At 40.7% G+C, this 15742-nt stretch overlaps 1 protein-coding gene across 1 annotated transcript in view; it reads right to left on the bottom strand.

Annotated features, from left to right (window-relative positions):
- Positions 1–15742, bottom strand: part of LOC122777647 (cadherin-4-like) — a 227804-nt gene that overhangs the window by 126769 nt on the left and 85293 nt on the right. The window contains exon 3 of the mRNA XM_044038999.1: positions 1651–1674. Coding sequence (XP_043894934.1) covers positions 1651–1674 — 24 coding nt within the window. The remainder of the gene's footprint in view (positions 1–1650; positions 1675–15742) is intronic.

Below are 15742 nucleotides of genomic sequence, written 5' to 3' on the forward strand. Positions count from 1 at the left end.
GGATGCTCTGCAGAAGTAGAGAACTCAAGAATAAGGTCACGTTATAATGGGGTTATGTATTAATCATGATATCGGAGCGGCACAACAATAAAGGTCAGTTTGGATACTAACCTGCTCGAAGTCGACCAATAGGAGTTTGCCTGTGGCCCGATGTCTTAGAAAACCTCATATCTTAGAAAACATAACGAGTGAATGAAATAAATACATGTATGTACTTACACAGAAAAAGCTAAATGTTGTCCTTGTCACTTTATGTTCTCTCGTGTCGGAATATTGACGGATTGACACGTCGGTTTTATCGCCGACGCAAATGTGCACAAAAGTGCCGCTTTCTCCGTCTTCCATGAGGAGACGCAGCGGAAGGCACACACGTACTCAAACGCCGCATCAGTCTTTTAAAAGACGTGAAAGCACAAGCTCATGGTTAATGTGCATTATCTTTGCCTCAAGGCCCCGTGGCTCTTCAGCTCTTCATCTTTATAACTCAGCCTACGAATGACTCCGGCTCACTATTTCTCTCCATGACACTTCCAATGTGCGGGGCCGACATAGATCATGATTTCTTTTATTGTTTATGTTTCTTCATCAAAGGATTTGATAATTGCCTATCAGCCAGGGAGCGAACGACTGTGTGGTTTTATTCAGGAGCATAAGTGTAGCTATGGAGACGTGATGTATGCCGAGGCATTTCCTGTTGTTCAACATCCATCAGCGAGCGAGGCCGGAGCAAACCCGCCATCGCTTAGGTTTATAGGTGCATCTGACAGCACTGCACTCGTCATACACCACCAGTGCCTACGCATTGTACCTCTGTACCTGACGTGAAGCTGCACTCCTGTTGTTTAGCCCCCCACCCCCAAAACACACGCCGCGCGCATTACACCAGACGCAAATGACAATCAAAGCCTTTTCACCTCGTCTCTGTGCGGCTCTGCCCGTGCGAAAAAACATTTCTTCTTATGGTTCTTATGGTCACAGCGTGGACTCAAAGAAAGTTTCAATGAAATCAGCGGGGATTTCTCCCGAGTGATTGTCTACTTCTTGCTTTGCAATCACAGAGTGTGACTCACCCCGTGCCATTACTGTATCTCCATGATGAAGAGCAGAGGGGCTGGGACTGCTCGCCGCACACACCTGCAGGCTGTCGCTCAGAACGACACCCCTGGAGCTGTTTAGACAGGCTGACTGTCTGGCCCTCATCAAATTACAATATCACAACAGCCTTGAGGTACTTTCCTCCAAACATGCCGTCCTTCTATCCCAGAAGATCCACCACGCGAAACAATCACCTCCCTCCCTCCACCTCACATTAACATACCCATGTTAATGATTACTCTGACTCGGAGAGAGCCGCGCATAAACACACACACACACACGCACACACACACACCGTGGGCTGTCAATCACTGTGGGTGAACAGTAAAAATCTAGTCGAGGTGTCAGTGGGTGTGAGTGATTGACTCCGTAATCAAACAGATTGTTCAAAAGCGAAAACACCGAATGACTCAATTTCAAATCAACACCAACAACTCCACGAAATGTTACTCATCTCATTAGCAAAAACACAGCAAACACACACACACACACACAACACCCATCTGAAAATGCGAGGGGATCCACAGGTGAGTGAGTGAGTGAGTGCTGTCTTACCTTTTTGTGATGATACTGTGGTATCTGTAGATAAAAGAGAGGAGACACAGAAGAATGCTTTAAGAGTTGACAGGCTGCTGTATGGCAGACACATAAAAAGCAGGAGATGACAGCCAAAGGAAGTGATTTGCTGGGAGGGAAACAAGCCACCTGAGAGGATAAACAGACGGGGCGGCAGTTGTATACAACTTCTCTCATCTCAGACCCGCAGAGAATAATCCATTTTGCATACTCGCTCGCACGTCGCCGCGTCTGGATGATCATACAGCGGGTGCGCGACTGAGCGGTACCCACACATATACACGGCATCTGAGCGGAGACGTCGAAAAAAAGTAGAAGGATGAGAGTCTCCAGACCCCGTTGGAATCCGCTCGCACAGTTTACCTGGAGTGAGCATTCTTCTAATAAGTAAAAGCAACGTCGATGAGACTGTGCAGCGAGACAGAGCAAATCAAATCCTCTTCTTACTCGGAGGCCCACCAGAGACACTGAATCAAAACGTACGGATGTTACGGCATCTTCAGAGGGACGGAGCTTTTTAAGACTGTGGAATTCCCTGTGAGAGTCAAAATGACAGTAGCTTTAATCAACATACTGTTAATGTTCTGCATTACCAGGTTTTACTGAACTGTACTTGTTATAGTCTTTTCATGCACATGTTTTTTTTTTTTTTGAAGCACTTCAAAGTTCCCAGCTCGCCTCGACTCGTGTTTTCCATTACAAAACAGTGCCTCCTCAACGTGGGGCGGAGTCATCACAACGAGTGACGCGTAAAAAGCAGTTGTTTTCAGCGTCGCTGAATCAAGAGAATCAGTTCGTTAAAAATATTTGTTCAGTACTTCCTCCCTGACCGGAGCACGTAGACAGTTTAGGTTTTACAACCTAGCGAACAACTGTCTCACTGACTAATTAAGAGTGTCGACAGGCTAGTGCAGCTGTGGCAGGCAGGTTAACTCGTGTGTGTGAATATTTATTGTGTGTCAAGAGACTCGAGTTGTATCCGCTGTACTTGTTGTGACAACCCTTTCCAGAGGAGAGTTTATTAAGCTATAGTAGATAGTAGATAATGCAATACAGCGGCAGGGTCTGTGATGTCTGGACCAGGTACCATCGCTAGTGGAAACCCAAAATAACAGTACCATGGCGATGCGAGGCGTGCTAGTTTAGAGATCATTATGATCAGAATTAGTTCAGAGACAAACTTGTCATTTTATACTCACTTTTTTTTCGTTCCAATCAAATTTAATCCATCGTCCGTGTGCCCAAAAAGCCCAAATGGCCACAGACATGGCAGAGGGAATAATTGAAATCCTGAGCTGAGGAAGAGATAATCCAAAAGCTGTGCCTAATTGCCGGAGCAAAGATGGCGTCCACAGAGCGGGTGGCATTGGTGTTTATCAAGGCAGCGTGGCGTGAGATTGGACCGAGTATTAGTGCTTTACACACTTTTGTTTTGCGAGGTGTTACAGTGGATTTGAGAAAACACGGACTCTCTGGTTATTACGTGGTCTGATTGTGTGCTGCGCGACTGTCCATAAGCTCTGCATGTCTGCCCTAATCTGAGAAGAGACTTGGAATAATTAGTCAGTCAAGCACTCTCACAGCCCAGTGCAGTCAACCTTATCACTAAAAGAAAATCCTTGGTCCATTTCCTTTTCACCCTGAAGGCTTACAAACTCTCGACACTGTTAAAACCCCTCAGGGTAACTGAACAGCTGATAAAATACTATCCAACACGTTATAACCACCTAACTGCCCGTACCGCACTTATTTTTGTCAATGGTTGCAAAAAGATTGTCTGAAAACATTAAGGCTAAGTGCAGATGATCATTTCCTGAACATTGAGTTTTTTTTTGTTTGCTTTTCCACTCAGTGGTGACTAACAAGTCCAATTTACTGTTCAAAATTTCAATTTATTTTCAACATCCACCGTGGATAATGAAAATATTACACTCATGGTGAGGGGTAACCAACCTGTTGAGCTATTAGTGTAACTTAATTGGAATAAAACACAGTAGAGTGAAACACAATGAGGCGGTGAAGCTTTCTGGAACAGCCCAATGCCAAATACAAAAAAGCTGGAGACAAAACAACTTCGCTGTGATTTAATTTTAATACAACAAGACATCATTCAAATGAAGGACTAATTAATTGTTCCTATGCACGGCTTCATGCCGTAACAAAAGCAGGGTGTGCCACTGTATGTCTACACACTGATATACCAATAATAATAACAACACCGCCTCCCCAAAATGAAGGTTCCACACCAATCTATGTCTAGATTTAATCATATTCATAAACGGGAAATAACTTCCTTCCTTTGTGGTTAGAACATTATTGTGTCAGACATGAAAATAATAAACAAATGTTAGAAGACTGCTTGGACATAATATGATGGGGTGGTTCCATTTTTAAACCTATAACACCGAGCGCATCGCAGCAGACGACACGTTTACCGCAATCACGCGATGGTTTGTGCTATTAACTGAAGTCGAAGCCGACATTATGATAATCGCACTCGCGCCGTTGTTAATAGCCAGCAAATCAGTGTCTTTGTCACCAGAGAGGAGAGAGTTGGAAAAACGCCTGAACATAGTTTACATTTTTTGGCTCAAAAACTCAAACAAATGTTACTTTAACTACGTTTTATAGTGTCCAAATTTCAAATTTAAGACACAATCTGGTGTTTGTTCACAACTACAGTATTTCTTTTAAATAAAATGTTAGTTTTTTTCTTTGTTTTGCAGTAAATTACATTACATGTCATTTAGCAGACACTTTTATCCAAAGCGACTTACAAATTGTAAACAACTGCCAGATATTGAATATTATTCTGGAAAAATGGGCAAAAGCACTCACTCACAGGGCATTTTCTGGCCCTTTCATGGTTACAATAAACAAAATAAAGTCCTTTTTGTGGCTTAGGGTCAAATATCATTGTCAATACACCAGTTTGATGGTAATAAACACTCTTTAAAACGTGTAGGGTTGGAGCAGTCACCATGCTGGTTGGTGTTACAGCTTAAAGAAAACCACTGCGACTGATCATTGCGTTTTATCCAGCTATCGTTTGGCCGTGCAGATTTGGAAACTAATTTGCAGTCTTGATGCTCCCACAGCAATAACCCTGCAGGCTTGAGAACTATCTGAAATAGGCCGTATGTCAATACAGGTTCCCACTGCAAGTGATATATGTGAGCTTAATACTCCTGTCCAAAAGCACGCCAAAGGACATAAAAAATACATTCTAAAGACAAATTTACTAACTGGCAGAACTGTCCAAAGGGACAAGAAAAGAAGAGCAATGGACGGAGGATGCATTATTAATCCAAGTAAACGTGTATCCTCTTAAATGCGTCTGTTATGTAATATGTTTAATGGTTTAATAATTGAGCAGGCAAACAAACCAAGCCATCACGATAAGCACAATTAAGACATGCATTAAAATAAAGTGTCATCATTTGATTTAATCAAAATGAATTCACTCAGCAGAGAGGAAATGAAACATCCAGGCAAGTTAAAAAATTTATGAGCCTGAATTGGTTTAAGTTTTGTGTAAAAGCAAGTTTACAAAAGCCTTGAATGGATGGAATCATGATATCTGTCAGCCATCAATAGCCTAGTTCGTCTGCCCTACTCTACGGTTCCTACTACCGCTCAGATCAGAATTAATAATTGTAAGGTTCAATGCCAGATCACCACCACCAGGATTTTACTGTATGGGGGCACATTTACAGAAAAATAACTCATGAAATAAACACTATTGCGCTTTCACACACAGAGCCGTTTGGGCTTGTGGAAAAAAACGATTAGGTTTTGAACACCGAAGTAAAAACGGCATCAATTTAGTGTTGCTTCATTGTTTGTTTTTGTGGCGAACAAAAGGGGACGGATTTCTGGTCCTGGCCAATCGATGAGCCGGGTAATACGGCCCCTAACGAGCTTCTGTTGTGAGTGTTGGTCCGCTTACAAAAGTCCAGTGTGAAAGTGAACCGGACCAAACCAATTTACTGTGTATTACTTTACTGTGTAAGTGCAACACTACAATTTACATAGAACTGAAAAACAGACGAAAATAAGAGTGAATCAAATATTTGTTTTAATTTAAAATGATTCATTTTACAGCTTTAACCGAGTCCCTGTTTAAGTACCGTATTTTCCGCACTATAAGGCGCACCTAAAAACCTCACATTTTCTCAAAAGCCGACAGTGCGCCGTATAATCCGGACGAGACGGAGCCGGGAATGTTGGATCCCGCATTCTCCCAACTGTTTAATTCGGACACTGAAGAAGAAGAATTCGAGGGATTCGCGGATGAGGAATAACTTGATAAAGTGAGATAAAGTTTGAGCAACGTTGAGTTATTTATATATTGTTATTGCTTTGCACTATTTCGAGTGTTACTATATTGTGATAGCACTAACGTTTGATTTACCGTAACAGTATCAGACTGTTTTTTACGTGTTTATTGAATCCAGGAAAAGTTCCCCTCCACTATGTGATATAAATGTTGCACTACATGTTATACCCTGCTGTTGTTAAAAGATAAACGAAATACCACATCACATAAAACAGCTGTTTATTCATGTTGGGAGTAAACGGAGTTGTCAGAACGCTGGTTTGTAATCTATAAATAAAGTTTGACTGAACTATCTGACTGTTTTGTTGACATTCCCTTTAGCGCAGCTCCATCTAATGAATGCATAACGTAACCCCAGCCTCTACTGTAGCATCTATTCTATGCGCCTTATAATCCGGTGCGCCTTATAGTGCGGAAAATACGGTACCTTGCTTTAGAGACGAGGAGAGTGAGCTCCTTCAGCATGGCTCCTGTAGTTGCCATGGACAGGAGGAAGGAAGTGTGAGCAACCATGGAAACAACATTCATGCACAGGGCCCAAATGCAATATGTGAAAAACACACCTGCTTTTTAAAAGGTAGCTAGTGCTTCTACATAATTACATGGTTTTACTGTAAAAAAACGAGTTATGAAATTTCTGTTGACATCGGCTGGATGGATAGATTATATTTTCTTTTCTTTCGACATTTTAGAGCAAGAGGTAAAAGAAAAATGAATTTCTCTCAAGCTGAAGTTGCATTTTCAAACCATTCTCGCATGACAAATAACACAAACGTGGCCAAACATGCTGTGTTGCGGAAATTGTCAAAAAACTCTAGGCGTATAAAAGGCTGCCAGCGTCGGTTCGTCAGCACTTCTCTTGCACTTTGGCACGACTTGTCACATGTGGGCATCAAAGTGTTGAACATCGTACGCTGCGCGAGCGTCAGCGTGATTGAGCGACTTCTCCGCGGCCGTAACGCACGTCGAAATAAAAAATGTGCCGACCCGCACGCGTCGAGACTGGAGCCATAAACATTGTGTGATGGATTCATCTAAAGTTAATGATGATAGTGAGAAATACAGCAAATTTGCTAGACCGCGCGATCAAATGTTGCACAGCAGTCGTCTCTTTGACTAAAACTGTGGTTTTAAAGTTGTAAGAAAGCCTCTGCGTCTGAATTAAAGGGTATTAAAGACTGCTGCTCTGCATGTATGAAGTTATACAGTTGAACATCAGAGATCCTTGATGCTCTGGGGTGATTGGACTCAAACTAAGCACAGGATACGGGGGAACACACCGTCATGGATGTCACATTTTGTCCAGCACAAGAAGCCAGGCCCACAGGTGAGAGAGTAGATGAACGCTGCTTTTAGTTTTATGAAGCAATCATTAACATACAGTTTACATCCCAGACTGATTGAATTAGACTGCTATTGGAAACATGTCATCTATTGACCTCTTAGAGTTGTGGCCTTGCAGCAGCCTGCTATGGGAATACTTTTAATTATGGCCAGAAATTAGGTTCGATTCCATCCCCATCGTGAAGTGAGGAATCCCTGCAGCGAGTCATCGCTTTGAAGAGAGAAGGAAAACAATATCGTTACGAGGAATCGCTGTTTGACTGCACGTATATACGTACGTTAAATACAACAACAGAGTAAACATGCGCCGCTGTCTTCACGTGATCCGCCTGCTATTGATATAGTGTCATAACTAAAATGTAATCAGGATCAATTCTGTGGCCCTTCATCTCTTAATCATACTTACTGGTGACCCGAGCAGATCAACAGTCACAGTTTTGAAATTAATGACGCCATTAAGTGACGGATGGCGTCGCCAGCGAGTTGTGACCACCGACACGGACGTTAATGATTCTGTGGAGACTCGGCAACGGTTCACAGCACCACATACATGACAAGAGGTGGCTTTCCATCATATATCTATGTTAATGTGCATTTCTGATTTGAAGAACCAAATCATTACTACAATAATGAATTGAGGAGCTGTGACACATGACCGTATATCACTCTGTAATAAGACATTTTAGTGAACCATTGTTTGCTTTACAGCTGACAAAGGAAACACTGATCTAATGTGTGTTTTTGTTCACGGAATCTTAAAGTTCGTGATATATTTGAATTAAAACCTGACTAACCACCGGGCGACACATGCTTTAGAGCGTTCGCGTCGTCCTTAATTCCTTCACCCACTCACATGGACATGGTCGTGTTTGACTTTACATTAGCCACATATAGTATTTGTATTGCATTTCCCACTTGGTATGCACAGCAATAACACAGCATGGTCCATGAAACTCAAATTTAAAAACAAATAAAAAAAATAAAATAATTAATGCATGTAATGCTGTTTTCAGAGGAGAAAATGAGGAGACGGACCACAATCCTAAGTTTTAATTAGACGAGTATTGTGCATGCTCATCTGCTATGTGCTGCACAGGGAGAGCAGGGAGTGCTGCCTTCTTGCTCATTATGTACTAATGAGTTGTCTATTAATGAAAATGGAAAGCATTTATTTTGTGAGCACAAAGGGTTCAGCTGGATTAATTACTGCACTACAGCAACAAAATGAAAACAGAAAGTACAGCATCACTCTTCTGTGGCACATTACCCATTAACCAACTGTTATCAAGGCCCGGCGCATGGTGCAGCATAGCACACAGAAACTGTTCACACAGCCCATTAAAATGCCCGTTTGATATCTCCTACAAACCGTCTACGATGCCGTACGATTATTCCCACAGAAGGCAAAAACATCATCATCTTATTAGTAACAACAGCAGCATTTGAAATAAAAGGTTATTGGGCAAGGAGGTGGGGGTTGAAGACTTTTTAAGGATGATGTGTTCATAGAGACAACAGTGGCTGAGCAGAAGCATGCTCTTTTTTCCTGAATTAAAGATCCAGTGTATGCTTTTTATGAACATTTATGGATAAAAATTGCATAAGTTACCCCTAATTGTATAATTACTTTAAAATAACAATCGTTATAGCCTTAAATGTGCCTTTTATACAGTTTGCAGTGCATAGTTGGTGTGCTCATGCAAACATTATTTGCATGCTGCGCTCTTCCATCTGAGGACGGGCTGACTAAGGGAGTGTTTTTTGCTGTTGTCACTCTGACATAAAAGTAAATCACTTCCTGTGTGCAGCTCAGGAATGTTGCGGGCAACAGAAAGACAGAGTTTCACATTTTAAAGTGGAAGCTTACTAAACCAATGCAGCAGGAAAAAGTCTCACAATTAGAAATCAATATCATTTTCACCAATTCTTACACACTCTGCATTTAACCCTTAGTGCCCACGCGGCGCAGAGCTGTGCTGCAGGTGCACCCATGCTAAATTGCCGTGGGAATAATACACAACTCCTTATATGGACATCCTGTGTGTGTGTGTGTGTGTTTATACAGGACAAAAACATGTCTTCTTATGTGTTGTTGAGTCAAAGTTATGATTGATTTTAAATCACATTTTTAGTCGTGATATAAAGTAGCAATACATGTGCAGTAGTCACAAAAAAGACTGTTTTTCTTTTTTGTTTTGTTAATAAAAATGAGCAAAGTGAACTTTGAACTTGACATTTTTTTCAAATTTCACACATTCAAAATGATATTTAACATTTTCTTGGTGGAAATTATTTTTTTTTTGTGCCAAAGGAAAGGATATAAGACACAGTATATTGCAGATTCTTATAGCCTCTGTATATACTGTACATTTTAACATAATAATGGGAAAAAGCAGCCAAAAAGGCGCAAAAGTAGGACTCTAATGTACTATTGTTTATTTGCACTGCATTTCTTCTTAAATGGCGATCAGACTTACTTAAATAGACCATTAACAGCTTGATTTCCCTTTGGACTGTCCTTGGAGAGGTCAGCGTGTGGGCTCTGGCAACCTCAGCAGATGGTTCATGATCAGATATTAAAGGCTGGGCATCTAAGGTCGTCTAGCCATGAGCGTTCTGTCCTGCCCGGGGGGGAAACAACCCAGTCAGAACCTCCGGCTCCAGCTCTGCTTCGAGGTCCAGCTGAATAACTCTGACAAAAAGGGACATTGGAGCAGTGACAGACTGCTGTCCTGAGGCCTTTTGACAATCTGGGCAAAGGAAGGGAACTCGGAAAACATGCTGTCTGCTGTCATTTATTTCCCTCCAGGAATTGATTTGGCCACATTTTGGCTGTATATAATAGAAGACAATTGGTTATGTAATCACTACTCTTGTCTATTCGCTTGTGGGAATGATACGAATGATGTTAAGAAAAATGATTTGAAAAAAAAATACAAATCCCCTCACTCCCATTGCTCACTATTCCTACTGTAGCAGTGTCTGGGTGAAAGACAAATCATCAGTGATTTAAAACATCACTCATGTGGAGACGCACTTTTATAACATAAATCCTTCTTAGATAATTCCAAATCAACTATTGACGTTCCCTTTTTCTTCCTTCAGTGTGCCTCATTTGTCTGTCGCTGCCTCCTCCATCGATAAAGTGGGAATAAACATGGCCACCTGAGATTTGTTTATCCCTTCCCCTGCTACAGTGGCAGAGCTTTGGATGTGACCTTCACTTAAAGTGCTTCTCCATCAGTCACTGCTGCCACCCACAGATCAGACAGTGGACAAGAAGCACCTTCCATCCACCTACCCATCTCTACCCACTGCTGATATTCCTCTTATTTTTACTCGCCTCTTTACTTGCCTTCCCAAATTGTGTTTTGTTTTTTGTTCTCATTTCTTTTGATGATTCTTCCCTCATAACTTTGACTTATTATTTCAATACATGATATCAACTGATTTTAAATGTTCTATCATGATAACCTTTTGAAACCTACTTCAAAACATTATATTCAAACAAAACAGTGGCCTGTACTGTATCTGTTTGCACAAAGTATATCACATTTTGAACTACAAGGATACTGACACACAAAAGTGTCCGATGGTGTCTTTAAATCACAACACTTTGAACAGCACCGCAGTTTGAGGTAGATGGATTTATTTCATTTATTGAAGAGTCAAATGTGTCCAGTTTGACAGCGACAGTGATCTGACTCAACCATAATACTGACCTATTTGAGCAACATGCTTATAGCATCGGTTAAATTGTTTTCCACCGATGTTCCATAAGTCCTATTCGGACAGCGTTAGTTTTACATGGGGGAGGTAGAATAATGTCATTTTACCACAGGACATGTGTAATAATAATGGCCAATTTGCATGGGATAAGACACCTCAGTAAAACTGCAACAATTGGGAGGGATAAATCGGGTAAACCGCTCCGGAGCCACCGCTATGTCCAGTTCCTTGCGCTCCTGTGGCCTCCTACCCAGTAACCTGGGGCACTGACAAGGGCCCCGACGCGGGAGGGCAAGGTGGGGTAGTGAACCTGGTGGTCCCCGACCTGGCACCGGTCACCTCCTGTCGTCATGTGCGTACGACTGCTGCTTCTTGACATCACAGGTGAAGACACACATCAACACAGCGCCGTGATCCATGCTTCAAAATCCATAATCCCTAATCTTTACTGACATCGTCTGGCACATTCGGACGGGATTAAAATCACTGAGAAGCCCTGATAATAATTACTTTTCAGCCACCTCCTCAAGTAAAACTAATCCTCTCCGAATAGGACAATAGACTATATAAAAAATGGACCGAAAATGGAAAATGGACTGGTCTAAGTCTTTGTGAAAATGAGTCACATTTTCGCTTGATTCACAAAAGTAACCATTTTCCTAAGACGTTAATGGTCTCAGTCACTCAACCAGTGTGATTGACGGCTGGTATCGTCCAAAAACTTGGCGCCATGGTGCCGGTCAAATTGACAAATCTCAAGGATTCAAAATAAAAGTTCATTATACAACCAAATGTTAAATCATTGAGCAACAATCACCGCCTTAGTTTGTGAGAACATAGGGAACATTACATGAGGGATGTTTTCTCATTATATAGCCATCAAATTACTTTTTACTTATATTATGTTATATTATATATTAAGGTAAGAACAGAGAGGAGAAGTACATGAGTCACAACGACGTCCACACAGCGGCTGACCAAAGAGGACCTTTAATCTGTTGTCTGATTACGTTTTATGTTACACACATACATAATGCTGTGATACTGGGCAGCTACACTTATTTAAAAAGCACACAGTGACACAATACAAACATCACGGTAACTCAAATTCTCCTAAATCATCTCAGACTTTATAAGTCTAAGTACACGCTCCACTAACGATGTTGATAATGTGAAAAAACAGCTCTTATTACGATGCTTATTAGGGCTAAATGACTGTGGAACACGTGTAATCCAGATTATTCGCACAGATATTGCATTCGCCATTGGATCTGCAGTGCATTTTATTTATATTAATTATTTACCGCAGTAAATTTGAAACGTGATTGAGCATCACCACATGACACTACTCAATTATTTAGTGACAGTCTATATTCCAATGCAAGGCGGAGAATTTAAAGACATGCATGACTTCATACGTGTTTGTATTTGAAAGAAAGAAAGAAAGAAAGAAAGAAAGAAAGAAAGAAAGAACACACGGGAATCTTCAACATCAAAACAACGACGACAACAACAAACAAATGTTTTCATTTGCTTTTGCTATTGATGAAAACATGAAATAAATTATAGTCGTGAGAAGAAGTAATTTTCCTCCTTTTATAACCTTTGCCGTTCAAATTAAAATCAGATATTTGTTTCATCCGTTTATTTTTTTCATTTTTAGTTGTTTTTTTTCCATCCTCTCTCACACACACACACACACACACACAGAAGAAAACCACTAAGCTTTAAATCACATTTAGATGGAAATGAAACCAGATGTTACAACAGGAATAGAAACTTTTAACTCAGTCATCTGTAACACATCTCCTGGATTGACAGAATGAGTTTTAGACTTAACAGCTGTGGTATATTAAGAGTGTCAGTATCTCGCAATCTACAATTAAGAAGCTTATGTTTCCGCCAAAGAATATCAATGAATGGAAAATTCAACACAGAAAAAGGTTTGGGTGAATCATTGGATTACTTTTTTAAGAACCCACGGGCCTCTAATTTACAGCGTAATGACACAATCTAGGGTTGAGCGAGACACAAAAAAAGACACAGGCCCTGAGGTTACACTGTGCATCTCCATCCCATTCGTTCAGTCTCTGCACACTTTGGGAATTAAGTATAATGTCCCATTCTATTATAAGTGTACTATTCTTGTCATTCATAAATGGAAAAAAAAGCTTAATGAACTAGATGTTACTGAGGCGAAAAGGTCAGCGCTCTTAGTCTCTCAGAACAGCAGGAAGCATGTTATCTATCATGTTAACATTTCCAGGGCATAATCATTGTAGATCTTGAATAACATGCAACAAAAGACTCATCTGCATAGAAACTACACTGAGTACACAGCACGTAGTACAAGTAATGAGAATAACGACTGGAAAAATTTACTAAAACCTATGAAAGAAAATATACTGTAAGTCAAACCAAATGTGTTGCTTCCTGGGGTAAAAAAACCCAACAACAACTATTTATTCATACATGTACTGAATTGAGTTCATTTAGTTTACACTCAAAACAGAATAAATCCACACTTAAAGCCATGTTGTGGGCTTGTGTTTCCAAGTTGTCACTGGTATTATGTTAGTCTTACATGAAACCACGGTGACTGAAGCAAAAGCTTCTTCTGCTGTGCCGAATAATGCACATTATTTTTTACCTAAAGCTTGAACAACAATCATTTCCTCAAAGGGATGACCAACAACATAATCCTGTATCCCGTAGGGACAAGGGTATAAGAAATCTGTAACTATAGTATTATTTCCTGTGCCTGATCTACTTGTTTTTACTAGTATTCATTCTTATTTCCCCTTGTTCTATTTTTCATTTATCAGAAATAATATCACACACTGCATGGGTATTGCAGATTTATTGTATGCTTCTTCACACTCAAAGTTCTTCTCATCATATGACTTATTTGTAGCTGCTTCTCCTGCAAGATCCAAATCCACATTTTGATCCATGTTAACCCTTTAACACCGACGCCTCAAAATGTCCTACTTGTCCTCCAAATAAGTGACTTTTGACCATTTTCCCAGAATAACTTTGAATATCTGGCCGTTATTTAAACATTTAAATAGATTTTAGGGGAAAAAAACCACTGCAGTTGTACAAGAACAACAGATGTTGCATGTTAAATTAGAATTATGCGCAGTATAAAACATATTTACAATAACTCAATGTCTCAATGTGCAAAAACAGGCCAAAAAAATGGAAACAGACCACAATACTGTTACTCAACAACACTTCAATGTGAATGCACCTAAAGTGAGACATTTACATTCCGCAATCCACCGACATGAGAAAGATGCACAGGAGAGTTTCTGTGAAGCATTTGCAGTAAAACACTCACACATAGCAGGCTCGGAGCCAGCATGACACTAACTTTGAGCTGAATGTCTAATTCAGACCTGACGACAGCTTGGAAAGCTTGAGGAGTTTAAGATGGCTGGATAAGACAACATGCACTCTGACTGCTGCAGCCTATTGGCTGTTAAAGCCAGATTTAGTCTTACCTGTCAAGATATTCCAGTGGACCTGTCATTGGAGCTTCTAAGAAATGTATTCATAGTTCAGCATTAGATGGATATGACATGCACTGTGAATTCTCACTGTGGACTTATTAAACCTGGAATGTGTCTGCATTCTTTCATTCACTGTGATATACTGTTGAGCGACAGTTGGAAGGTTTAAGCAAGACAAGCGCTATCGCATTACTATACTTAAGAATTCATTTTTCCTCTCGATATACTACATTTTGCCCTTCGCCCCATCACAGTCAACATGACCTATCCGTTTTAAAAACGCGAGGGAACACGTGTAGTTCTAACGACATCATCACGGTGTAATTGTGTCTTTTCGTGATGCATTTTTGGATCCCGCAGCAACAGCCGAATACGGAAGGATAAATCCAGCTTTAGACCCGGACACACCTGAGGCCCATCATCTTGTCATCGAAGCTTTAAATCAACCAGTGTCTGGAAAGAATGGCAAGTCAGTGGGAAAGAAAAAGCCAAGCAGCCAACAGCATGACAACAAAAGGGCCAAGTGAATGAGTTCTGGTGAAGCTCAAATGCTGCGATTTGTGATCTCAGAAAGCTGATGGACTTCCTGGGGTTTTCAAACATTCCCTTTTCTAATTTCCTCTATCCTATCTTTCTTACTTGAGTGCAGAAGCACTGTGTAATAGCAGAACAACCCTGCAGTTGTCCTATAATGATCTGCTCTCCCTGCTGTACTCTGCATGGTGCGACGAGCTTCGTATTCATGATGGCGGTCATTCAAAATCAAACCCATGTGGAATTATTTTGCATTTGTTTTAATATTAAATACTGCACATTAACTAGGGACAGGCCTTTCCAGCCAAATGCTATTTGAACATTTGAATGTTCTAAACCCCAGCACATGAGAGCAAGTGGAAGTAATGCAGGGTTAACTGCATGTTGAGCTAAGGAGGAGCAGCTTAATTCAAAGACATTGGTTAAAGTCGTCACTTCTTCAGGATCCACTGCAAACACACTTTCTTCCACTGCCACCTTGTGATACTAATGCGAGTAGAAAGATTTGCGTTCATAAATGCAAAAAAAGTTTTTAGTTTTAATATGTAAAGAATAGTCACAGTAACGATCAACTTCTTTTATAATCGAGCAAAGAATCAAATACTCATCC

The sequence above is a fragment of the Solea senegalensis genome, linkage group LG11 (assembly GCF_019176455.1).
Source record: "Solea senegalensis isolate Sse05_10M linkage group LG11, IFAPA_SoseM_1, whole genome shotgun sequence".
NCBI classification, from domain to species: domain Eukaryota; kingdom Metazoa; phylum Chordata; class Actinopteri; order Pleuronectiformes; family Soleidae; genus Solea; species Solea senegalensis.